The sequence below is a fragment of the Aspergillus pseudonomiae genome, assembly GCF_009193645.1.
Source record: "Aspergillus pseudonomiae strain CBS 119388 unplaced genomic scaffold BDV37scaffold_95, whole genome shotgun sequence".
Classification (NCBI taxonomy): Eukaryota; Fungi; Ascomycota; class Eurotiomycetes; order Eurotiales; family Aspergillaceae; genus Aspergillus; species Aspergillus pseudonomiae.
In genome coordinates this window covers 114,003-139,826 of record NW_022476087.1, presented here as the reverse complement: position 1 = coordinate 139,826, position 25,824 = coordinate 114,003, and the positions used below count along the sequence as shown (strand labels likewise).

At 44.9% G+C, this 25,824-nt stretch overlaps 8 protein-coding genes across 8 annotated transcripts; 3 read left to right on the top strand and 5 right to left on the bottom strand.

Moving 5' to 3' along the window:
- The first annotated feature begins 3,375 nt into the window (after positions 1 to 3,375).
- On the top strand, positions 3,376 to 4,374 carry BDV37DRAFT_229384 (uncharacterized protein). Its single transcript, XM_032080318.1, has 2 exons — positions 3,376 to 3,653; positions 3,711 to 4,374. Exons 1-2 carry the CDS (start codon positions 3,506 to 3,508, stop codon positions 4,160 to 4,162), a joined length of 600 nt encoding a protein of 199 aa, XP_031936851.1. The 5' UTR covers positions 3,376 to 3,505; the 3' UTR covers positions 4,163 to 4,374.
- Position 4,375: 1 nt separating this feature from the next.
- Positions 4,376 to 5,911, bottom strand: BDV37DRAFT_229400 (uncharacterized protein). Its single transcript, XM_032080319.1, has 2 exons — positions 5,689 to 5,911; positions 4,376 to 5,630 (listed from the first exon to the last, which is right to left on the bottom strand). Exons 1-2 carry the CDS (start codon positions 5,712 to 5,714, stop codon positions 4,643 to 4,645), a joined length of 1,014 nt encoding a protein of 337 aa, XP_031936850.1. The 5' UTR covers positions 5,715 to 5,911; the 3' UTR covers positions 4,376 to 4,642.
- A 3,022-nt stretch (positions 5,912 to 8,933) lies between these two features.
- BDV37DRAFT_275233 (uncharacterized protein) lies at positions 8,934 to 10,200 on the bottom strand (the record flags this gene model as incomplete). The annotated part of the gene is made up of 2 exons (XM_032085366.1): positions 8,934 to 9,929; positions 9,979 to 10,200. 2 exons carry the CDS (start codon positions 10,198 to 10,200, stop codon positions 8,934 to 8,936), a joined length of 1,218 nt encoding a protein of 405 aa, XP_031936849.1.
- Positions 10,201 to 11,352: 1,152 nt separating this feature from the next.
- On the top strand, positions 11,353 to 12,017 carry BDV37DRAFT_260195 (uncharacterized protein). Its single transcript, XM_032083224.1, has one exon. The coding sequence runs from the start codon at positions 11,702 to 11,704 to the stop codon at positions 11,960 to 11,962; it is 261 nt and encodes an 86-aa protein (XP_031936848.1). The 5' UTR covers positions 11,353 to 11,701; the 3' UTR covers positions 11,963 to 12,017.
- A 1,306-nt stretch (positions 12,018 to 13,323) lies between these two features.
- BDV37DRAFT_297728 (putative MFS maltose transporter) lies at positions 13,324 to 15,093 on the bottom strand (the record flags this gene model as incomplete). The annotated part of the gene is made up of 4 exons (XM_032090397.1): positions 13,324 to 13,904; positions 13,955 to 14,292; positions 14,348 to 14,826; positions 14,878 to 15,093. 4 exons carry the CDS (start codon positions 15,091 to 15,093, stop codon positions 13,324 to 13,326), a joined length of 1,614 nt encoding a protein of 537 aa, XP_031936847.1.
- A 1,449-nt stretch (positions 15,094 to 16,542) lies between these two features.
- Positions 16,543 to 18,205, bottom strand: BDV37DRAFT_287549 (uncharacterized protein; the record flags this gene model as incomplete). Its single annotated transcript, XM_032088129.1, has 6 exons — positions 16,543 to 16,801; positions 16,867 to 17,102; positions 17,172 to 17,486; positions 17,572 to 17,727; positions 17,787 to 18,080; positions 18,164 to 18,205. The coding sequence occupies 6 exons, from the start codon at positions 18,203 to 18,205 to the stop codon at positions 16,543 to 16,545; spliced, it is 1,302 nt and encodes a 433-aa protein (XP_031936846.1).
- An 895-nt stretch (positions 18,206 to 19,100) lies between these two features.
- On the top strand, positions 19,101 to 21,224 carry BDV37DRAFT_275231 (uncharacterized protein; the record flags this gene model as incomplete). The annotated part of the gene is made up of 7 exons (XM_032085365.1): positions 19,101 to 19,278; positions 19,344 to 19,397; positions 19,432 to 19,592; positions 19,647 to 19,801; positions 19,859 to 20,291; positions 20,353 to 20,643; positions 20,703 to 21,224. 7 exons carry the CDS (start codon positions 19,101 to 19,103, stop codon positions 21,222 to 21,224), a joined length of 1,794 nt encoding a protein of 597 aa, XP_031936845.1.
- Positions 21,225 to 24,156: 2,932 nt separating this feature from the next.
- Positions 24,157 to 24,604, bottom strand: BDV37DRAFT_287547 (uncharacterized protein; the record flags this gene model as incomplete). Its single annotated transcript, XM_032088128.1, has 3 exons — positions 24,157 to 24,259; positions 24,324 to 24,402; positions 24,463 to 24,604. 3 exons carry the CDS (start codon positions 24,602 to 24,604, stop codon positions 24,157 to 24,159), a joined length of 324 nt encoding a protein of 107 aa, XP_031936844.1.
- Positions 24,605 to 25,824: the final 1,220 nt, after the last annotated feature.

Here is a 25,824-nt window from a genome sequence, read left to right as displayed (position 1 = left end):
TAATATAATTTTTATATTTTTTTTAAATCTTTTTAACTTCTTCGAATTTTATTTTAAAATTTTTAATTTTTTAAATTTTTTTTAGCGTTATTAATTAATTAAATAATTATATTTTTTATTTACTTTAACTATTCTTTTATAAATTTATTATTTTTAAAATTAATCTTTATTAATAAAATATTTTTAACTAAAATCTTTTTACTACTAAATAACTAAAAAGATATAGCATTATTTTAAATCTAAATATAATTTAACTTATATAGACTAGTAATTAATATATTATATCTAAAATTTTATTATTAAATGTAAAACTAATTAATAGACTATATTTTAAGAGTTATTAATTTAAAGTTAATCCTCGACTTCTATTATTATTAAATTATAGTCTAGATAAAATAGAAATTATTTTAAAACTACTATTAATATTAAACTACCGTCGATACTAAACTACTGTTATTATAGAAATATAGTTAATATAAGACTACCGTCGATACTAGACTACTATTATTATAAAAATATAGTTAATATAAGACTATTGTTAATATTAGACTTAAATTCAAAGAACTAGGTCTATTAAATATATATATCCAATAATTTAAGAGAATATAAATAAATTAAAATTAATTATACTACTAAAAGTAATTCAATAATAATAATCTTAATTAATCACAAAAAACTAAATTAAATATATAAAATAAATATCTTTATATATCTTTTCTTATAATATTACTACTACAACTTCTTATATTAATAATATAATATATTTTATTAGTACTACGAGCTCGTTATATTACTAATATATTTAATTATGTTACTACTATAATATATATAATTTATTATAATAGCTAATATTAATATTAGTAATCCTTTCTAAATAACTATTAAATAAACAATTTATTAGGTACCTTTTACTTAGGAATTAGCTATTATTATTCTATCATTATTCTGCCTTGTATATCCGCCTTTGATAAGGTGCACTAGACAAGGGTCTATAACACCCAGATACGAGGTATATATATATCTCCCAGGTACTAGGGTATAGGATATACTATACAGTCACCTTATATAATTGTTATCAATTCTGTGACATAATTAATATACTTATAATATTATTAAATAGCTAATAGCCTTTTTATAATATATATAGTATATTTAATATTTAATATCTTTATATTATATTATTATATAATAAAATTAATAATATTATTATAATTATAATCCCGTTTGATTTTATAAATATAAATAATATAAATAATATATTTTTACTATTTTTAATAGATATTATTATTATTATTAAACTCTCGCTATTTTAAATAATTTATAATATTACTAGATATATATATATAATAGTATATTAATTATATTAAATAATAATCCTCTGTAGATAAAATAATACTGAGAGTTACTTGGGTCTATTAATAGTTATTGTGGATCTTTTATATTTATTATAATAATTAGATTTATTTGATAAAAAATCTATAGAAGGAAATTGGGAAGAAAGATAAAGAGATATAAAAAGAGAGATTTTAATTAATTAATTAATTAATCAATTTGCAAGATTAATTTTTAATAAAAAGGCTAGCTATCCGTGCCGCTAGATTAGATAATAAGAGATAATAAATAGAGACGACAGTGAATATATTGCCACGCACTTTTAACCGCAGGAAATACGGGAGAACACGAGAAGTCGACCAATCCGCGGGTGCGGATGCGGAATGAAGGCGCATCCCTGGCGGACTAGGGTGTAGAAAAGTTGTGCCTTGGAGGTCATGGATAATGTTTCTTGATACGACAGTAGCCTTGTGCTCGCGCTGGTACTTGGCAAGAAACGAGAGATATGGCAGAGATCTGCAGCCCCTGGATCTGTAGAGCACTGCCATCGCCGCGAGGGGCTAGCCTATAGGGGTACGGGGTGTTTTGCCTTCCAATGTCAATCCAGCTTCATAATTGTTTTCTCCCTTGCCCTTTTTGGATGGGTCTGGACGGAGAAATATGGCTCGGATACTCTCATTCGACACCTGGTTGGCGTTCGTAGTGGGGTCCGGGGGATCAAGCTACCTTCGTGATCATAGAGGAACTTTCCCACCTCAAGATGGCCATTCTGCGACGCCAACATAATCGGAGTGCGTCCGATTCCTACTTCTCACCTCGCTGATCTCGACCATCCCCTCAGCTGTCAGTTCTCTGGTGACCACAGTCACTCATCATGTTTGATCGTTCACACAGTCGACCTCTAGATTGTAATGCTGCAGTGCCTTGCGGATTTGCCCCGCAGCAAAATATTACCATTGATGCCGACAGGAGGCTGAGCTTTACCCAGACTTGCTAGCGCCTTTTGGCAATCCACGTCATCAGCTAGCACCCGATATGATGACCTCATTGGCGCCACGTTTCCCCCACCCATGCAGCTGTTGGTCTTCGCTGACCCTCCAGCCTGATACACTGCTCAGCCTGATATGCTTTATTGAATGCAATTGCTTTTCATGCATGACCCTAACCGAAAACTAAAAGGCCCACCACTGCTCAGTTATCTCTGTGCAACAGCGAATTTTCTCTCGAATGTTGCTGGCCAAGGCTGAACATGCGTAATATTTGCCTACCTTCAAAGCAGCCTTGTCTCATCATTTACCCGGGTTGGGCTGATGGTCATGGTCCAGAAATATTGGGTCGATTGTCACTTTTCTTCGCATTGCCTATTTTAGGTACAGTGCAAAATCTCCCTGCGATATATATATATAGCAAACAAAACACCAGGGCTGCGGATTCTTACCTCAATAGACTCATAGATTTATGGGTTTCTGAGATACGCGACAGAAGATATGTCAGTCCCTTTTGGATTCTCAGCTGGTGACCTTGTCGGTATGTTCTGGACAATAAGCCACTAGGTTCTTGTCACTAATTAATCTATAGCGGGTCTTAAACTCTTGAAAGATGTCATGGATGCCCTCGGAACTACTTGTAAAGCCCAGAAAGAATACGATGTTTTGATATCAATCATCAACAGCCTGAACCCTCTGTTGACTGAAGCCCAGGCACTGCAGATGGGACAATTCTGGGAAGAAGAAACTAAGATCTTCAGGAAAATTGCGACTAATATTGAAACCTTCGTGGCAAACTTTGTTGAGTCTATTGCGAGATTCGATGGAAAACTAGCTGCCGAGACACCAAACTGGGTAGCAAGAGTGGGTGCGGCTTGCCGGAAAGTCGAATGGACATTCTTGAAGCCTCTTGTGCAGGACTTCATTTGCCAGCTTAATACTCACGTTCTTATCTTGAGCGCTACATTTAGCATGCTACAACTGTATGTTGGCGCTTTATTGGGTACTTCCTTACTTTGGAGGCCTTCCTCCCGTAAATACCACATCGAGTTGCTGATGTCTTTGTCGCAGAAAGTTGGCTAGCAAACCCTTAGATACGCGAGACGACAGCCTATCGTCTCATCCATTCAAGTGTACATACCAGCAAACATGCGACACAGAAAGGTATTTTATGAACAAAGGTATCTATGTTTATCTTAAGTGTGACTAACTACTTAAGTACATCGTTAAATTTGGCTATAAAACCACCTTGCAGAGAGGAATTAGCACCAGTGATGAACGATGAATCAATGAATGGTGAAGGTACAGTGGAATCTGGGCCTTACACAGTACATGGTGAGATAAAGCACAATAATCTTTTTTTTTTAGGCTTTTATTGACTCGTATACCCAGTCGACAATGTTGGTTCATTGCCAGGACCCGATAATTACTTATCATGGTCAATTACAAAATCCGACTGGCTCGCATTTGATTGTGTCTCGCCCAATTTGCACAAAGTCTCACGACGAAAAAACAACTCTTTGCCTATTAGGAATCCTGCCGATGGGTCTACGAAAATATTTTATAAGCCAACAGGAACTGCTAACCAATCCTTGTTGGGTCATGAATTGGAACCATTCTTCACCATCCCGGGGCCTAGCAGAAAGCCAATACCTATCAAAAATCCACTCGATGGCTCTATGGTATTGTTTGAGAAAGATATCATATGCTCAAGGAATCAGGATTTATGTATTGGATCTTCCGACGTCATTTCCCAGGGTTTTACCCGACCCACTCGGGCGAAGGTGGTAGTCAAAGATCCGTCAGATATGCGTATTCTCAACCTGTCCCAAGTATATTTATGATACTTATGAGTGCAATTCCATGCTAGAACTATGATATCTTGATATCAAGCCTAACATGTCACACACCATGGCTTGAATTTGATGGGCCGTATCGGTCATGTCATTGGAGATACGCTGCTTCTTCCACTCCTGGCCAGGTGCATAAGCCTCGGTCAACACAGACGAAAGAATCCGGTGTCTGTCGTTCCGATATTCTGGCTTCCGTGCTTGCAGTATATAACTTGAGTGGAACCCTTGGGTGACCTGATTGTGCGACCCTCAAATGGTACTCTTTTGGCTGTCTGGCTCATAGCACGGTGAACTGTTGATGAAAGTGCCTTCACTGGAGGATTTTGTTTGGAGGCAGTCTAAGCACGACGTTGATGATTGGCAATAAAATGGGCCAACACCCCATTAGCAAGGTATTACCTAGACAACTTGGGTCTAATCGATCTTTCATAGATTGACCAACGAGAAGATAATGAACGTCGATTTAGAGTATCACCCAGCGTTATTGAGCAGCAGCTTAGCAAACATAGAGACCATGTCACTCTTGCACTTTGGGCAACCCATCCATAAATTCTCGTCCATGGAGTGTTGTAGCCATAGCGGACAAACGCTGCTGCCAAGGTCCAGCTTCGACGAGTGTTGCAGCTCTTGAGAGGATGTTCGTCCACCTTGTCTTCCCTCAGGTGATTCAGCAGCACTCGAATATGTTGTCATCGCCGATACCTGAGTACTATTTCCATCATCCTTGCACTCTACCCATATACTATCACTTGTTGACGGGTTCTCAACGTTGAATGAATCCTGACTAAAGCTCTGATCCGGTGCAGTATCATTGCTCGCCGGGATCCCTCCGTCATTCAACATGGTTGATCTCTTCCTAGACGTCTCCAAACCGGCCATAGCTTGTATAGAAGACATCCGCTCATAATAGGCGTTTTCTATCACTTTTCGGAGAAATTTATCGAAATCAAGGGCTTCGCCAAAACCTTCAAAGAATTCCTCTCGCTGGAACATTTCTTCCTCTGCCTCAAAGCTTGCCAAAATCTTAGAGGTGAAATACGCAGCAAACCAGGTATCGTGAGTTATCCTTGGAAAAGTCTCTCGTGCAAGCACTATTATATGAGAGATCGAGACGTCGTCATCAAATAGTTGGATATATTTCTTCTCATGGTCAGCTAGCCCGTCAAGACCGTAACTCACAGCGGCCCTGTACGCGAGAACACTCCTTATATACTCCACCTCCCCTGTTGGCAAATTGGGTTCTGAAAACACCTTCAGGGTTTGGTAGTCGCCTGTATAAAGGTAATGTATGAATGTATGCCCAATATCACTGTCCACACCTGGAAGATCCACTGTTTTGCTTTCCAACCCAGCCAAACGCAGTTTGAGAGATGGGACACGATTAGCAATACCCAAGGGCACAGTGTACTGCTTCTCACTACGCCCAAGAAGAATAGTAGTCGCCTGGGACTTATACAAGCTATGGTCGACGAGATTAGTTCTATATGACAGATAATTCATCTAGGCAAGCGCCTTACCTGGCGTAGGGCTGAATGAGTCCCATATCTTCAGAATTGCCAGCAGTCTCAGTACCTTCCGGTTTGCCAACCTCTACGAGATTGCATCTTCAATAGGAAGGGGCTCGGTAATACAACGGCTTCAACCGTTGCAGCAGAGTCGTTTGGCTCTTCAGAAACAAAAGGCTCAGGAGATGGAATAAATTCGTCTCTTTTCGGCTCAGAAGGAAAAGTGTATCCACTGGATGCAACCACCTCTGGCTCTTCAGCAGCAGCAGGCTCAGAACTTTGCACATCGACCTCTGGCATAGGCTCGAGGTTTGTGGCAATATCATCGGAGAAACCCGCTATGTCACTTCCCAGGGACGCGGGAATGGTGCTCGCTGTTACCCTCCTTGCTGCTGCCTTGTGTTTCTTGAGGGGCATGATCATCGGTATCGACTCAAGGATCTGCAAATGGGAATTGGTGTGTGTCTGAGCAGGAAGAGGACGATATTGGGCAAGGAGGCAAGTGGAGGAAATTGTTCACATATAAGTCGTAGCGTCGATGCATCAGGACCTCAGGGTCGTGACGTATGTGGCTCAGATAATGACCATTACAGAAAGGGGGCAAAGACAACAGACCTTCACCCATGAGTAGAACATTAACAGCGTGCTGATAGAATGGCACCAAGATAAGGAAGCGCTTACAAATTTAAATCTCAATGCAATTGTCCTTCAAGTGGCCGGGGCCTCGAAGGGCAGCGGCGTATATCGTTCCGATATCAGCCCCTATTCAATTTAACCTGCACAAGCATGGCCAGCTCTGTGGGTAACCATGGCCTCAGACCACCCAGCGCACGTCACTTATAAAATTCCCAACTTCCCGGCAATGTGATGCAATTTTTAGCTTCCAAATCCCATGCCGGACAGCGGGCCCCCTGTTTTCAACTGAGCTCAACCAGGCACGAGATAGATACATAATGGTGACGAGGACCATGCTCTAAAAATGCTCTTTGAGATCATAGATGGTCATTGCGTATCGGTGAGAAATCTTAAATTAGTTAGTCCAAAGTTCAAAAATGTCAATATTGCAGAACAATTATTGAAACCTCCCTGGTGATTGGCTTTCGTCATCACTTCACAATGAACCCCAGACAGAACCATTGATAGCTGCTACCCACAGTTATCGGCTTACTTTAAGTCATTTACTTACAGCAGTCCCTCCTACATTAGATGCACTGTCCACGCTCGCGCGAGTTCAAAATGCTATATCATCTACTAGATTTTTCCCGCTCTTTTAAGTAACTGGAAGGCTCTTAAACCTAAAGACGCCTAATATTTTTTTTATACATTGCCATAGTAGCATATACTATTAATACTATTAAAATATACTATTAAGAGATTAAGGACTACTATAGTAAAGTTCTCGGTTCTATCTTAGGTAAAGATAAGATAAAATAGTAAAACCAGTTTACCTAAGAACTAGTCTACTACTCTATTACTAAGAAGCTAGTAGTTTACCTCTAGTAAAAGAAAAAGCTTATTAATAATTAAACTATAATACATAAAGACTATAATAAGTATTTATTAATAATTAACCCTAGAGTCCTTTTTTTAATATAGTTTATTAATATTTTAAGTTAGGTCAAAGAGCAGCTAAAGACATTCTAGAATATGAAAATTAATAATCTTGAATTTATACCAACTATTAAAACCTTGATATAGGATTATTCTAAGTATATTAAAAAAAAGAAAAATAAGGTCTTCTAAAGTTAAAAGATACCCTAACTGAGGAGAAAAGCAAATATTTATCTAAATTATTTAGTAAAATAAAGATATTTATACTATTATAATCCCATCCCACTGCTCTTAACAAGCCTCTTTTCAAGACTATGATTCGACTTTTGACTGCCCTAATCGACCATCTGGATAATATTTTCTGTATATGGCCCTACACCTCTGGCATGCCCAATCCCCTCGAAGAAGTAGCCGGCTGGCCGTTCTTCGCACGGCCAGACTTATCTGTATACGGTTTCCACTCCACTAAAGTGGGACGCGCTGCATAGAACATGCCGCCCAAAATCCCTTTCTCAGTAAAAAAAAGGTCTATATCGTGCAGTTTGAACATCGGAAAGAGCTTATATTCTAGAAAAGTCTACCTCACTGGCTTAATTCCGGGCACCCCTGGTGTCGCCTGAAGTGAATTTACCGCTAGTTTATAGGACGGCCTAGTTGAAAATCGATTCTCAATATCACCCTGGAAGAGTTTATCAAGTTGTACCAAGTTGTAAAAAGAAGACACTTCCTTCTGTCTTTCTGCCCGGTGGTCTTCGTGCAATCGCTGCATAGGAAGATCAAGTCCTGATCATACATTCTATTCCAATTCTGGGATAAGAGGTATCCTGACTGGGTTTCCTATCAGCTTATCAGAGAACACGTTTCAAAGATATATTAAAGTTTAATTATGTAAAAGAATAAATTTAGTATAATATTATATAATAGTTAAACTAGTATATTAAAAATTATATACCAAGTAGATTTTAATTAATATTACCTACAGCAATAATAGTAAATATCTATACCTTATAAAGTTCTCCTAGTTAACCGTTAACCGTAACCTTCTTAAAAATACCTGTACTCTATATTCTAGCTAAGCTATTTAAAATACACTAGATATTTACAACATCTCCTACGTTGTGCTTTCTGACTTCCCGGACACTCGTAAAATGTCATTCAAATTCAAATACACTTGTTAATAAGGGGCCGTCTGAACACACATGGTCACAATTGTTAGTTATCATTTCTTAGCCCAGAAGCACAAACGGCAAAATTATCTATTACCACAAGGTTATTCATGGAAGCTTTCTAGCACATTGTGAGGAAATGACATTGGAGGAGGCAAGTTATATATGATCTATAAAATTAAGCCTATCCTCTACTAATGATCAGTCTCCATTCACATGTTTCCTCCATATTAACTGCCTTTAGTTTTAAATACCGATGGAAAGCATTGTGGAAAGAATTTATTTGACTCTGTTTCGAACGTTTCTTACACCCATTGGCCATACCCTGTGGACTAGGACTCGGCTCCTTATATACTACATATAGATACATGGCTGTTATGTCATTAATGCAGTAAATTCCCCTAGTAGAGTAACCTTGAGAAACATAGGCCAGTAAAGCATCCAATTAACAGCAGTTCCAGAACGTTTCTGGCAGAACTTTTCAGCAGTCAATTTCCTTGGTAAAACAAATTGCCATTGCCAGTACATCTGGAAAGGTTCTTAATCGCTTGAGTCTGGGCATACAATAGGATTGCACGTTTCGGTGCTGGTGGAATCGACAAATTTGGCGATCTTGGCATGGAAAACAAGTGAGTATGGCCCGCCATTGCTGCATGTGTAACTGCTTGACCAGCCACTACCTGAAGCGGGTGTTAAACAACCAGAGTTCTTTGTGAATTTGCCAGGGACACAAGCATCCCCAGTTTTTGGAGGAGTTGTATGTTGGAGTTGAGCGCCTCCACAAATCACATCAGCATGTCCTTCAATGACTCCATAATCGGACCCGACGTTGTAGACCCAGCTAACAGTGTTGCCGCTAATGGTGACGTCCACAGTGCCGATAACTGTAGTTTGGCCCAGTACCAGATCAGCGGAGAAGCCGCTCGTCACACCCTTGAAATACCAGCCCCAGTGCCCACACCCAAGGTCAGTAAGAGAATTGCTCGACCGGGCGTACGCGCTACCGACAGCGCAGGGCTTCTTAGATGTCGCGGGTGGAGGGCAGCAGCACTGTGTCTGGCAGGTAGTTGTGTCCTGACACGAGAACGTGATCGGAATATATTGGAAGAAGCTGCCCGTCCCAGTTAGAGTACCTCCCGTAATTGAGCATGTAGCCGAGGAAATGTCCACATTCAATGCAAGGTTCATATTGGCGTGACATAAATCAGAAGGAGGCGGAGAGATTTGTGATTCGAGGTAGCTGAAGGGTACAAAACACTCAACGGTAGATGCCGTTGGCTGGTCGCACCATGACGCATGGTTATGGGTAATATCGTATAGCCCAGGGGCACCGGAAATTGGACCGTCGTCAATAGCAAGGTGGTAGTTAGTGAGAGGCTGTTCTACATTATTGTTATCGAAGATCGGACCGGCCGAAACCTTCAAGCAATCCTCAGTCGATGTACTCAATGCGGGGAAGGTATTGCATTTAACAATCTCAAACTTTGCGGTAGACGAGTCCAATTTGTCCGTGTTGGGATCAAAACCATTCCCACACTGTATGGGTCCACTTCCCGGAGCAACAGTTGTCACCTTAAGTTGTCACCTGTTTCTCACAACACTGAATTGAGGTAGGGCAAGCTGCATCACGGGTAAACAGACCTCGGTGGGATGTTCGCTTAGTAGGGGGGGCTCCTGGGATCGGGAAGCCACCAGAGGCACAGCACTGTACTGCATCACCACCTGCAGTACAGGTATCAAGCCCAGAAACTATAACGGCAGCAAAAAGGAATGAAAGCTTTGTAATCAAAAGAAATTTGAAGCCCATCTTGTTGAATGTACCTGAGGGATGGATATCATAGAACACTCGGGAAGAAAGATTTAGAAGGTAAGTCCTAATTGTTGGCCCTGCTGGAAGGTAGTAAGAGGGGAATTATATATGTTGCTGTTAACCGGTGTTTTGCAATGATGAGCCACTGATACTCTAGAAATACAGCTAAAGCTGCAATATCACGCCACATATGGCTGCATGATCTCACGACTTAAGACTCGTAGTAAACAGATTGGAAAGAAAACCTAAACTTGCTATGCCTTGACTAGAGACAGGCAGCCACTAGTGTCACTATCCTATGGAAATGGATAGATAGCTAGGGTCTTATGACCGGAAAAGTTAAAGCCAGGAGTAGAGGTTGGTCTGTGGCCATATAAAGAGTGAGCGGAATGGGCCCAGCCCTCTTGTAGATGTGGTGTTCGGCCTGGCTAGATATTATTCTTCTTTCTGAGATGTCTTAGTCTAGATAGGCCTATAACTAGATAAATAGCGCTAGGCTCTATACAAAGCTTATGTTAAGGCTTAATCTACACTTGCAGAAGCTTTATTACTTCTAGCCTCTTTAGATATATAAAGGCCTTTCAACGAGAAAATATAATTTCACTAGGTAGTAGGGTAACCCTACTCACGCATACTATATGCTCCATGCAATATTGCTAACAGGAAGATCCCTGTACATAGAACAGGTGGGGGGTATAGGGTTGGCTTAGTTGTGGGTTTATTTGATATGGTTAGAGAATGGCATGAGATTTGCTTGATTGAATGTAAGTTTTCGACTTCGTATGACTTCTGATCTTGGCGCATGAAACAAAGGACTGGAAGGTCCGATTGTTAGGTTCACACTCCTTGTGGCAACATTTGTTCCGGAAACGGTTCAGTGGATTAAGTTGCGGCTGTTAAAGCCGTTTGGGGATGCCTCTCCCGTGGGAGCTATGTTACTCTAGATCGAGCTATAGTCTAATAGAACCGGGGATCAGTGAATCCAGCACAGGACTAGATCCAAATCACACGATTGTATCCAGTTATGGTAACGGGGTGGCAACAGGCGGCGATATCTTACATCACGGCTTAATTTTCTGTTTCTGCCAACCGATCGCACCTAGATTATCTTTCTGTTTATAAAGGCTACTAGGGGCAGTATGATATATTTGAAATATTATATCTTTAAATGGATGGAATATAAGATGATTCTCCAAAGAGCTTCGGTGGCACGGCTTATGCCCAGACTCTCCCGGAACAACTTGAAATCTGTCTATTCCCTTTGAAGCCCGTAGCCTGGGAGCAAAACGAGATACCAGTATGCTGGAAAGGTGTTATAGGGGATCTCTCAACGATCATGGATTATTGACGTCATAAGGTCAACTTAGGAGCGCAATTCCGTGGTGCGATTTCCCCGATGGGACAAGTCTGTCGATAGATCGAGTGCGCATTCAAATCGCCCACGCACATCCACACACAAAAAGGGTCTTGGAAATTAGCTGGATGGGGGCCCAATGAGATGGTGATAAATTTTAACTTTTCTACCTGGGGTACTGCCTGCCAGTCTAGAAGAGAATACTGTATCAAGACAATAGCTGTGCACGAGTTCGGTCATTTCCTTGGTTTCTCTCACGGGAATAATCGTCCAGATACACCACGCAACATCTGCACCGAAGAACCACAAGGAAATCATTGGACATTTCATGGTGATAGCGTGGGACCTTCCCTCCGTGATGAACTAGTGCAAACCCACTGGAGCGAGGATAACCGCACTTGTTAGTGAAATTGAACAAAACATTTGTAGTACCCCTTAACTCATTTCCCCAAGGTGTATGCACATCTCCAAACTAACTTATTTGGAAATCAGCAAGCAGTAATTCGCTCTGTACTCGACAATCTGCCGTGGCATGTTAAAAGAATAAATGGATATATAGGGTTTCAGGAAGGCTTGGAGTTTAATAGACTGGACACACTGATCTTGTTCATACATTTCGTGGAAAACACGAGCCTGCGTTTGCAAAGACGTCTTTACCAGACTTTGGCAACATCATAGAGTGGATGATGCAGATACTTCTTTCAATCGGCCAGGAGCGCTTACGGTGAATATGGGCAAGTTCAAGGCAATGGACAACAACCAGGAAAGCGGAACCTCTGGATTGAGCTGTCACGGAGTGTCTGGCCTGACACCACACGAGATCCTGTAGCGGTGAAGGACGCGCAGCAAATTCTCCAGAAACTATGTGAAGCACACGATGTGAAACATAGAGCGTTGCGGCAGACAGTTCACTCGTATAGGGTTAGAGTAGATAAGCTGCTTGATACTCGAGAAAGACTCGAGACAACAAGCGGCTGAATCTAATGATATTGATCTGGTCAGTTGCCAAGGTTATTTGGATGGTAGCAGTTTCGATACCTTGAACTTAACCGAGCCAGATCTGGGGCACATAGCGTGTGCCAAACTACCTTAAGTTCTTCACGCATTTGTTCGAACCCTATATTCCAGTACAATAATAGCCTCTGATACCATTTCTATATGTTAATTCCATTCGTGGTGGGGCGGCGAAAGCAAAATACTATTTAGGAATTCGCTAGAGTGACATGACCATCGATGCTCACTGGATTAAATATACGCGTGAACACCCTTTCCCTGGAATTCACTGCCACTGATATGCCCAAGCGGTTTACTGAGCTCAATTCACAATCTACCTCCTTTTGGCCGAATCGGTAACGGGTGACATGATATCACTGCCAGTCGCCTACTTCTTATGCAGTGGCTCTTATACAACCGGGATTGATCTAGCCGTCACTGGGAGCTTTGTACAATGGTTGAATTGAATTACAGCTGGATTCAATTAATACTTAGAGGTCTGTGAGTGCTAATGAAATCGGATCTCCTGCTCGAGGAGACAGACTCAACTATCCTGCTCTGTCAGGATAACGTGGTAGTAGCCTCATAAATCAGCTATACCAAAAGCAACCATTATCGACGAGAGCAGAGGATGCCGTACCTTCCGCCGTGATCCACACCCTTTAATCCATCTTGAAAATTATTACCCGTAAGTATCTAGTAAGGCACTCATTTCTACCACCTATTCCTGCACAAGCAGTACCACCCAGGATTATCCGAACAACAGGTCCCATCTACTCATCATCGTGGAGATCGACGACCGTCTCCTTCCATTTGCGAGCCGGGACATGACGCCGGAACAGAATGTCAATCTCACGGAAGGACCTGTTCTTCATCTCTGGAACCCAGATCCAAGCCATGGTGGTGCAGATAAAGGCGGTGCCAGCCCAGACGTAGCCGCTCTTGCCACCCAGGTGCCACTTATCATCGTTGAGCATGTAGCTGGAAAGGAATATGCAAGGAATATTGACCAAGTAGTAGGCACCTCGTCCAACACCCGTTGTCAGTGGCCTGAGACGAACGGAAGCTGTCTCACCGATGATGACCCATGAGGCAGGGGCGGGTCCCAAGCAGAACAGGACCGAGACGATCAAGCCAAGTGATGCTTGCGCATTGCTAGCTGCGGTACTACTGCCAACTGAAGCCGCAATACCGAGAGCGACCAAGAATGCACAATTGATGAATTGACCATAGACATAGATGGTGCGTCGACCCAGGTAAGAGGTGAGGATCCAAGAGAGCATGACCATGATCATCTGGAGGGCAGAAGTGATGAGACCAAGTGCAAAGGCGGTGTTGTCTGCCATGCCGGCCTCTGAGCTGGTGTTAGTCTGGTATGACTTTGGACGACAAGGCTGGACTTACGTTTGAAAAAGTACACCGCTTGGTTTGCAATCAGATTGCCTGTCAGATTCTGAGATGCGTATACACCGCACACAATCAATGTGCGGTAGAGATCGGTGCCCTTCCACAGTTCAATGAGATTGGGCTTCTTCTCAGTTGCCTCGAGTTCGATCGTGCGACGCATCATTGCCACTGCGGCAGCCGGATTATCAGTTGCACTCGCGCGTCCAAGTCGTTTGACAGCCTTCTCAGCCTCGGCCAGACGGCCTTTTCGGACGAGCCACCAAGGGGATTCAGGCGCAATGAAGAGTAAGATAGCGAGGGGGGTAGGGAACATCCACTGGAGTGCAATGGGAACCCTAGGACGACTGTTAGTACGGTGCTCTTCGATGGCATCCATGCGACCAGACGAACCTGTACGCTGACGAGTCAGACTTGGATTGGTAGTGATATGTGATCCCGCCGACTATGATCGACCCAATTGCCCAGAACATCTGCAACATCTGCGTCGCGGGAGCTCTCAATCTCATTGGCACGATCTCAGCACAGTAGGCGGGTGCATTAGCGATAAAAATGCCCCACGGGATGCCTTCCATGATCTGAGACGCGAAAAACATCCCCTGGCTGTTGCCGAAATAGAAGATGAGGATGAAGGCGTTCAAGGCCATGAGACCGCCGATAGTTGCCCATCGATATCCAATCCAACTGGTAATGGGACCTGCGATGAATACACCTATGATGCAACCGATTGGCCCGCTACACTGGAATGCTGACTGCCATGAAGCTTCGATAATCCATGTATTTGTTTTTTCGCTGTATACACCAAAGTCCTCGGCAAATTTCTTTGTGGCGATGAACTGACCCATTAGGAAAACACAGTATGACTCCAGGATCTATCGCATATGTCAGGAAAATGATCTGCCTATCATTGGGTAAGAGCTTACAATAGTACATGACATCACGAAGGCCCACCAGCTGGCAGCGGGATAGGCCATGACAGCCTGGGGCACAGTCATATTATGTTCGACCTGCTCGGCCTCCAGAGCGCCGACTCTGTCGTAGTCGACCTTCTTGTCGACATCGTAAACAGGCCCGGGGTTGGAGGTGGGCTGCGCCTCAACCTCCGACGCTGCGGTCTGTTTCTCTGTGTCAGTATCCATGTCGACGATTTCTGGGAGAAACGGGTGGAATGAAAGAGATGCAGGCACGACTGGGAGTTTTAGATCTTTATACCTGCGACAATAGCCTCGTGATGGTGATCCCGATCTTAGCTCAATTGAGTGAAGCTTGCTCCGGACCTTGACCTCCTCAAGCCAATCTCTTCAATCATGAGGGTCATTTTTCCTGGCACTACGGTAGCCGCGTCGCTTGATTATGCTTGGGCCCCTAGATATTAGCCGGGAGGAAATGTACTGGTTCCTTTGCGGGTCCGCTGAACTTAAGCATATTGGTGGCGTTCTACTCGCCGGAGAATTCCTGCATTGGGTTGTAGGGGGAAGAGTCCACAATCCCCCTTTCAGTTAGTGCGAGTCATCCGACCCTCCTGATTCCCTACCAAGTGGGTTCAACTCTGCTTGTGCCTATCATCATGAGCGACTCAATTTAACCCGGGAGCTGGGTGAGGATAAGCGCTAATTCTTAGTTGGCGCTGTGCTTGACTCCGGGTATCGAGTACGGAGGGCACATGTTCAGCAAACGTGACCCATTCAGAACGTCGTCAAACGCTGGCCTCCGAACATGGTCGCATGCTCATGATGCTTGATCCCTTTATCTCTATTGAACACCATTCTCACTGGGGGGCAATTGGACGTGCAGGATCCAAGATAAACATTCTCGATCTTGGACAGTTGGCCACGGCTCGGGTCATCTCATTTGCGGGCTAGGGCTCGGTCAGCTTTACCCCGGACGGACACTACCCCGCGCCATGTCCCCGGAAGGATTCTAAATATCCTCCAATGGAGAAAAGGAGAAAAACCTAAAATTGGATACTGCAAAATGTGGAATTCCCGGAGACGGAGCCATACAGTTTGGATGGATGGATATGCAGCCTACCATAACTATATATCAACGTATGTACACGTGTCGTCTAACACGTCTTACACGAACTTAAAGCCTCGCTGTGGCCTGGCGCGCCTTATACTGCTATTTTTGGGTTGCTGCCCTCATGGCGCACGATTTCGGAACTGTTAGGATGTTTCAGCAAAGTCCTCCACCGTCTTGGCTCGCAGAGCAGTATCGCGCATACTCCCCCCTCTTCCTCCATATGCTTCCAGTAGGGCTAAAACACTATTGAATACGCTTCCAATCTTTTCTCGGGATTATTAAGCAAACTACGACGCCGTGGGTATTGGTGTTCGTAACTGCACGTAGGTGTTACAGACCCTTGTCTAGTGTACCTTCACAATCATATGTTAGATTATATATATTACTAAATTAAGTATCAAGCCGCCCGAGCGAAGCAAGGGACCATGGCTTGTATATTTATATATATGGATCTATAACTGCAAAGAATTAGTACTATATATACTACTTCTATATATTAATCAGAGCAGGGTACTTGAAAAATAGATTCCATAGGTTGGTATAATATTTGCCCTAGAATCCTATACTTACCCTGTTCGGTTTACAATTTCCTGTTCATGTACTAGAGCGTTGGCCGAAGCACGAGACGAACCAGGGGCACCCACGAATCCGGGATGGGCAAAGCCATCGAACTCCGCACAGGATGGTTTCACCGAGGCAGCAGCCTTGGTTGAAGGCTGGTAGCATTTCTCAGGGCTCGCCGCTTTGCCCTTCACACCCATGGCGCTGATTCCCATGGTGAGGTAGTCGGCAAATCGATCCCCGTACTTGATGTGCCGCTTGGGCCTGGTATCGTAGATGTTACTGACCAGGAGCGGTTTGCCGTGTTTATCCAATCGGTCCTTTGGGACCTCGTCTGGATCTGAAGGCCGTGTTTGGTGCTGATGTCGCCCCGCTGCCACTGGAACACCTCTTTCGGTCTCTCAATCGGCTTCAGATCTTTAGGGTCAGGTAGGGCGTGGTCCGATGTGCTGTTGATGTCAAACTGAAAGTTGCCCGTGTCGAAGTTGCGGATGTCAAGCGCAGCTGGCTCAGCAACGATGAGGCTTGCACCTTTGCGACCCAAGCCGTTGATTGCCTTTCCGATCTGTGGCCACCATGTTCAGCAAACCTCCGACTTGAAACCCACACTAAACAAAACAGGGGAGTGCCTTACACTTGGATCGGAATTTCTGCCTGGGTTGCCGTATTTGGAGCAATTGTTCAGGTCGTCCTTGTCTTCGATGACGTTACCTTGATCATCCTTGCGGATCACCATGGCCTGCGCGCCGATATCAATCTCGGCTGAGAGGGTGTTGTTCGGCCAGACAAGATGGGCAATGGTGCCCGTCGTACTGACTAAATTCCACTGATTCCCAGGATTGTAGACTTCGCTATTGGTCATAGGGTCGGTGAGGAAAAAGTCGCTGTCACTCATTTGGCTGGCAAAGCCCGAGTTGAGATCTCTGATCAGCTTGAGAAAGTCGCCTTTCTGGTAACTAGCAAGAAATTACCAATACTGTTTCAACGTTAGTGATCTTAACAGCACCGAGCGAGATGCACCATGACGCACATACTTCTGGCCCCTCCGCACTAAAGGTCACACGGTAAATATCTCCACTGTATTTTCGGGGACCCCGGCTCACCGACCACTCCAGATACTCGTCCTGGACCACCCGGGACGAGTCAGCAACTTGCCACCACAGAGGCTCCCCTGGGTATGAACTTTTAATCTGTCCCATAGTTAGACACGCTAGGAATTGTGTCAGATTTAGAGGAGGTTCTAGCTGACCAGATTAGGAAATGCATTCCATTCGACCGGTAGCGGTTTGTCCTGTTGATTAAACGGTGTGACAGTCCCATCAAAGAATTGGGTCAAAGGTGTACGGCCAGCACCGACAACGCGAGGATCAGCCTTGATTTCACCCTGCATCCAATGGGAAATATAGTCCTTAGACCATTTATCCTTGTTATCGCCGGTAAGGTCAGACAGGTTGCCTGGTGGCTCGTGCCGGGTGGGGTGGTCATGATGTTTTCGTAGCTGATGGTTCTTGATTGAGAATGAAAGGTAAATGTGCGCTCGCAACTATCTATAGGCCATCACTGTGTCTAATATGGTGGATCAGGGACTCTTTTCGAATCCGAAGCGTGCTGAATTTGTCACTGTACAGACCTCGACTTTCCCTGCCGGGTCTCGTCGGGGTCTGGCATGGGTCAATTTCCCGAGACTCAGGCAGAGTACATGATGAGACGCTCGAGATGTTGCTTCAACACATAACAGCTGTCAGATGCTGCATCTTTGCCCGACAGATGAAGCTGATCTCCCTACCCGATCTACCATCGCGTCGCGCCTTGCAAATTGGGCCAATGAAATTTTAGAAAGACCACCACCTGATTCGTAAGCCCATGTCATCACTCTCGATGAGAGCGGTTCTCATTGAACGTGAACACTTTCTGGCGAGAGGGCTAAGGCTTTCCAGTGGCTCAGATGTCGTATAGGAGGAAAAGGCGCAGCTGAATGGGCGTGCAGGGTTTGCCAAAAACCACTCATGCATGTTATTGTAACGGGCAACCCATTAGCATATCAAGCCCAGTTACAACTCAGCTTATACACAATTGCCTTCTTGGGCTGGCTTTCGAAAATTATCAGCTGAAATCGGAAGGAAAAAGGAAAAAAAGAAAGGAAAAGTCTCACACGAACTGAAGGCAACTTTGCATACACTGCATGCCTACTTGTTCACTGGATAAAGCAACTAATTACCACTCATCAATTGATTCTACCAACACTTGGGTGGCTGGAAACTTACAGGTGATGAGGGTAATTGTACCCTCAGGCATTGGCCGTGACAGATGTTGCGCGAAAGCTGAGAATGAATATGGCCAGAACTGAAGGCAATCTTGGATATACTGTGTACTTGTTCACGGGATAGAACAACTCATCACCCCTGGCTGAGGTTGATCGACTACCTTGCCCCATATGGTCATACTCACCGCAAGCCGATTCATGGAGTGGAAGAACATGCGTATATATCCCCGATGAACGTCTTCAAATGTAACCACAGAGCATTCGTCAGACATCCTCCCTCCTCTCAGTCCGTCTCTGGAAATGGCCACACCAGAAATCAGGCATCGCCAGTTCACTCGAGTCTCTAACCCAGACACAGATACCTTGATAACGATCCAGCAGCAGCAGCAGATGCTGAAAGACAGATTTGGACAATTCCTGCAGCAGGACTCACATTGGACGCTCAATACACTTGATGGGGTACTTTCCTACTACTTCAGTGTGTTTTAGCTCTGCCGCCATCTTACGGAGATGATTTGCCCACTCTATATTCACTATTTCTAGAGTTGTGTAATACCCCTGCCAAATGCAATCTGAGCATGTTCATGATTGCAGATGGTGCTCATGTTGACCGATCGAAGTTACAATAAAGGCAATTGCTGGTTCAATCCCCACTGCCGTATATTCGGAGTAGTGGACTTCAAGACCCAAACAAATGATGTAATCTTCATAGTGGGGTCAGACGAGGTGCACAGTCCGGATCGCTTCCTGCAAATTGCCTCGTGGAATGGAAAGGCCTTTTATTACTACGCTGTAGGGGAGGCATTACCCCCCGTTCTGAGGATCAGCGCTTAACCACGGTCATAGGTTGAAGATATTAACGGTAATCCAAAGAACAGAAAATGGACGTATCAAGCAAACTCGTTCAATGCGTTCACAGATGAATCAGATTACGACATGTCGTATCTTGGTCCCTTCCATGGTCATGTTAATGGAGCATGCATTATGAAAGAGATTCATAGGTGACTGTCATATTCCTGGGTAACAGTTTCTTAGCGGTAACTGATGAGGTTGTGTAGGCCTTGGTACCACTGGAAGTCACGCGGGACCGACATAACGCAATGCCTGAGTGATGAGCAGCTGAAGCTTTTCACAGAACTCGACTATCTCACCCCCGCGCAATGGAATCCCCTAGGTGGACTAGGGAGTGCCGAGCAGCTCGAGCAAGACATTATAACGGGTTTGATCTACAGCTGGTTTCAGCAGCGCTGTGAGAATGACTTCAAAAAGACTGATGGACAGTATAAGCCGGAGCCAGCCAATGTTCATCGCTGGATGGCTCATTTGCTCCTCACGACCACCATTAATATCGCGACCGTTCTAAAGTGGTTGCCTTTGCCACCACAGAAGATAACAAAGTCTAACCAGCAGGGAGCTTGCCTTTACGAGCCCCCCCTTGATCTATTTATGAACTCTGAGCTCTTGCTCCAGGACACATTCTCAGATTTCAACGTATGTTTCTCCGGTTTTCCTATAATTTGCCAATTACTCCCTACTGACAGACGCAAGCCAGCGTCCCCTAGCCGACTTCTCGCCCGAGTTAAGGTATGACGACTATCAAAGCGCCATTAAGAACTGGCGCCTGAGTCTGTTGCAGGAATGGCCTTCCGAAGCTCCAGCACCAAGCAGCGTGCCATTGGTGAAACTTCACGAGGGTACTCTGGGGCGCGGCAAGCAGACAAATTCGTACGACGTCCGAAATTTCCTGCTAGTCCAGGATAACGAGGCCAAAGATATCTACTTTACCACCTGGCAGACCTCTGTCGAAGATGCAACGGGTGTTATGAATCTACCCAACACTCTAGTCAGCCAAAGGCTCCTCTGATCTATTCTTCTCCTGGGCTTCTATAACCCTGTCTATAGCTGGCGTCATGGTGTGTTCATGTAGTATCTCCCTCGCACCAAAAACTGGTCAACGGGAAATACGACATGGAAGCAGCCTTTGTGGCGAACATTCGCGCCTCCTGCCACTCACCTGAGACCGATTCACCCGAATTCCAATTCCTTGCTGTATACGACGAACGCTCGTCACCGTCACCGGACACGGTCAAGTCCCGATTCAAATCCTATTCAAACAAGGTTGAGTACCATATCAATACACCCCGGGGGCTGGCCGATTACATGAAGTTGGCCGAGTCCCGCCGTCGCATCTACCGTCCGCTGCCGCTTGAGGAATTTCGCCTAACCCGACCGTACGCGCTGGGGCTTTCGCCGACATGGCCACTTGTGGAGATGACCGAACATGCGACGGTAACGCCGATCCCTCCGGGAGGGCTCAATTTCTTGAATTGTTGGACGGGCACTTTGCATGGGTTCGATCCGAAGTTACTGCCCCAGGATGGCTGCTATGCTCAAGCGAGAGGTGGGCGGTGTCCTCGGAAGTAGTATGTAGCGTTGGGTTTATATCTTCTTTGGCCAAGGTAATAGTGGCTCCTTGGTCATAAACCCTTGAATTGATGGTGACTTTCTAAGCTATCTAAGCCTGAACCACCAAGTGGTATGGGACCGCTTAGCGGCCGGAACACCTTACCAATATCTTGATATATCTATATGTATCTTTCATTGTTGAGTGACAAAGTGAAGCCGGCGCATTTCAACTTGAGAAAAACTATGTGTCAAAACATCTACGGCTTGCCAAAGTTCATCGCGTCTACCTCAGATGAGTTTCAAGCGCGCAGCAAGATTCTTCCAGATGCGAACGAGAACTCACTCGCTGGGCACTTTTCTCGCGCCGCCCGTGGAATCTAGTAATGACTGCGGTCCGTCGACCACCAACGAGCTCCTGTGCTATACTTTCGCAGGTACAACGTCTCTCAATCGGTATCCTTCGGTATCGCAGGCGCAGCAAAAGAGTCACATTGCGGAGAGCAAGAAGGAAGTTGGTGCGTTCCATTTCTACTGCCCCAGATCAAATAAGAAATAACGGAAACCATTTTACTGATGCATGATGTAGCAGCACAGATGATAAGACCTACCTGGGAACAAGCGCTACTGGGATTATCGATCTCCTCATACAAGTGATGCGTCAATCTAGAATTGTGTAATCCTTGCCATTCTCTTTTACTTCCGCCTAAGAAAAACACGACGTCGGTCGACCAAATACGCACCCTGCTTCCAGCAAGCCAGCAGCCAACAGGAGAAAAATGGCAGTGAGCTAGCCAATAACTCACTAACGGGTCGGAGTCGGGTAGCTCTTGATTAGTGATTCTACGCGATAAGTTAGTCTTTGCTTCTCGATCGTTTGCTTCGCCACAATGATTTGTGTTCTGCGCGTCTACGCAAACCAGACAGTGCCAGATCTTCTATATGGGGTTACGGTCAACTGTGTTATTTCTATTCCTCCGACGGGACCTAGTAGGCCTTACTCGCCGGGGAATGTATCGTTCAACTAAAGTGGCTTGTTTTTCGAACTCTGAGGCCTATCATCTACCTCCAGGCCTACGACAATGCTAATCGAGGACCATTGGGCTCCGTTTCCATTTTCTTTCGAAACAAGTGTAGCACCCTGGCGACGGTCGGGGTTTTCATCACGATCTTGCCTCAGGCATTTGATCCCTTTGTGCAGCAGATCATAGAGTATCCTCTTCACGGGATGATGGGACTTTCGCCCGGTGCAAGCGTCAGACATTCATATTTCGTCGGAGAAGGTAATCAGGTTTTTACATACGCCTCAAATGCTGCTCTCTGGTCAAATGACTTTGCCATTCACCCGGTCTGTTCATCAGGGAATTGTTCGTGGCCACTCCTCCAATCATTTAATGGTGTAGTAAATGTGAAGATGGCACTTCTGACGCTACTCTGGTGGGCTGCGACATGGCCTCTTTGAACACCAATCTGACCAGGGACCAGACTCTTTCATACAATGTCTCTCTACCACAGGGCTCGTGGGCAGCGGAAGAGATTCACGCAATGTATGCGAACGATCCCGGTGCATACAATGGGGAAATCCATAGGATTTTATTTGGCATGTCGACACACTTCACTGGGCTGAAGGTTCTAGTATTCGGTTCACCTATAAAGGGAATCGGGTAACGGGTTTCAACATCTCCCTTACCAAGAAACATATTTGGGGGTTGAGAATCCATTTTATATGGTGGCACACGGTCACTTGGCGCAATCCGAAGACTATGGCTAATACAAGAATATGAGGACACAACATCAGCCTGGATGGCCTTCAGCATCCAAAAAGCCGCTGATGATCCAAGAGGTCACGTAATGTACAGTGTACCCTTGCGCGAGAACATAGAACCTTTCTGTCTCCAGTGGGATATTGTCGTCCAAAGTCTCCGCGGAAGATTTTGGCTCATCCCATGTTGAACAGTTCGATGACTACATGAGCGGTCGAGAAGGATACGAGACAGGATTATGTTGGAAACATGTGATCATGTCACCATATGGTGGCTCTGGAGACTACTTTAAAACCAATGGCAGACAATACGTCAAGGCTGCTGACATAGCATTTTGCGTTGGGGATTCTTCCTCATTTGGCATTGATAAATGGCAACTTCTGGGGTACTCTAGTTGGGACCTAACCAGGCACTCTGACAGGCTTGCACAAATAAAGCCATAAGTTATAATTCCTCACAGCTAAACAACCCAGAGCTTAGCTACTTCGCTGTCGAAACTTGCGCGGGATAACTCCGATAAAAGTGGCCATTCGATTCGTTTCTGACGAAGAGTCCTACGTTATGGTCAATTGGCCCTGGTTGACGCTTCCCGTTATGGAACTTCTGCTTGGAGTCATTCTTCTGAGCTCAACGATTGTAGTCAACAAACACAAGAAACCTGGTCTCTGGAAGACCTCCATTCTGCCTGCGCTCTACCGCAGGACTTAGAAGGATTCAATCGGGGTGGTCGGTGAATATAAAACTCTCAGCGAGATGGAGCATGCTGCAAGGAGAAGATAGCCGATTATGTGACACCTAGCACCTGAAGAATGCTTTATGGCATTTCACAAGCTCTTTGTCGTTGTGTATATCATTACGATGCATGTAACATTTCACCCTACTACCAACCTTATATAAACCTTAGAGAGAATACATTTAAAAAGCGACACATAGTGACATGGGTTCTAGGAGGGCAGGCTGATTTCGCAGATCACTGTACATCAAAATTGTGGCGCAGAGTATTACTGTAACTTTGAGCTGCTATGTGAGAAACCAAATAGTCCATTGAAGGGTCTTGTCTATTTTGTTAATCTAGCGATGTATAGTACAACTAGACTGGTGTATGGACAGGTTAGGTTATATTAATAGAGTTCGTTATATCTAATCGCTGGAGTATAGCTAGATTGATAGAATTTCTATATAGATCACCTCTAGTCCGCGTAGCACTTGACAGAATTTACGCTCGGCGGACTAGTTGAACCCTGACCTGGGTACTGGATATCGCCTGTACCGCCGCCATTGCATACGGTTGACCTGTTGAAAGAAAGTACAAGTCAGCTAGGATCTTCCTACTCAGACACTAGCGGAGAATACATACGTCCAGAAGCGGCAGCGGTACCCGTTAGGGATTTTAACCGACCGGACGTTGCCTGAGACGGGAGTGCCGTTCAAATTGTCTATAGGTGATCAGTGAATTAGCGATAACAATGGCAGGTTTGTGGAGGGAGGCCACAAACAGCATTGGTGCTGAAGGTAGACTTGAATGTCAATGCAGTCCCCAGCATAGTTGGCACCATCGCACACCGTAATGCCAATAGCACCTTCTGCGGCGGCGCCGATGGCGGCTGCGAGTACCAGGAAAGCAGAAGTAAAGCGCATAGTGAACAGTCGGGATAGAGAACAAGTGGTCTTGGAGAAGCTGGATAACTCGCATCCTCAGGTCAGGACGCTGCATTTTATACCCTTCTGGGACCCCTTTTCCTGTCGCCGACCTGATAATATGGGATGCATCATCATGTTGTACGGCGTATATGCAGCTCGACGTACCTTTTCCTAAGATATGGCCCCCACGATAAGATTGACCAATGTCGAAGTCATAAATTCAAGTGGAGACTGTAGAAGAGGAAAGCTGACCTCCACAACTAAGTGGGACCCAATGATAGTAGTGGACAGTACCAGATCTAGTTAACCTGCTAGCCCGAGCATCTCAATTACCACATCCGTATACAAGATGTTGACCAGAAAGTGTGAAGAACTGAGATGCTAGGCTAATACTCTCCTGGTCTAGTACAAAATACCCCCGGCAGTGAAGACCCGGTAAGAAGAAATCCCATATCACAGATGGAGGGAACAGAGTACGTACTGTATTTTATACTATCACTCTCCAAAGTACTACATCATTGAAATGCGGGTATACTCTGGAGGTACTCATCTCAGAAGAGTATTGTTATCAAGAAGAGACTCCAATGAAGCTGGATCGGACCATTACTACTATGCCTTGGCATACGAACAAGCATTGAATGTTTGCCCCCTCTTGGACGTGGAGCCTCGGCCCCTTCATCATCGAATCTCCTATGCCGGAAGAGCCGGAAGAGCCGGGAAGAGAGCCCCATCCCGGAGTGGATCCCAAAGCGAACTACGCCCCTTACATCTCTGGCTGTGTCAACAATCTGGAAGAAGGACAAGTTGTGGCCACTTGGCAGAAGATGCTCCTCCCATTCTGACCGCTACTTCTACTAGGACGAACGCGCGGGTTGGTCATGTTCCAGATATTATGGACCGCTCTGTGTTTCTGTTCCTGTATCGGAGCCAATGCCAGGTAGGGTTTGGTCCTGACCCCTCAAACAACGTAACAGCTTCCAAACACATATTTTCCATCTATTGGGCCAGTACTCCTATTAAACTACTCTGGCGGTAAATGGAAAGTCCTCTAGATGTTGTCGAAGCTGGGGGAAGTTGTCATCCATCGGATGCAAATCCTCCATGGCCCTGGTATTCGAGTCCATCGTTAGAATCATACAAAGCCTGCCCAGCGATGGGATCCGGCAGTATCCCACCTCGCAGTAACTTGATTCATCTTCCTCGTTGCCGTCGTCGTC

Coding starts and splice junctions, on each gene's coding strand:
- BDV37DRAFT_229384 (XM_032080318.1), top strand. CDS start 3,506: ATGTTTATCTTAAGTGTGACTAACTACTTAAGTACATCGTTAAATTTG. Junction 3,654..3,710: donor TGGGCCTTACACAGTACATG/GTGAGATAAAGC, acceptor TCGTATACCCAG/TCGACAATGTTGGTTCATTG.
- BDV37DRAFT_229400 (XM_032080319.1), bottom strand. CDS start 5,714: ATGGGACTCATTCAGCCCTACGCCAG. Junction 5,631..5,688: donor CTCATTCAGCCCTACGCCAG/GTAAGGCGCTTG, acceptor CGTCGACCATAG/CTTGTATAAGTCCCAGGCGA.
- BDV37DRAFT_260195 (XM_032083224.1), top strand. CDS start 11,702: ATGGTGATAAATTTTAACTTTTCTACCTGGGGTACTGCCTGCCAGTCT.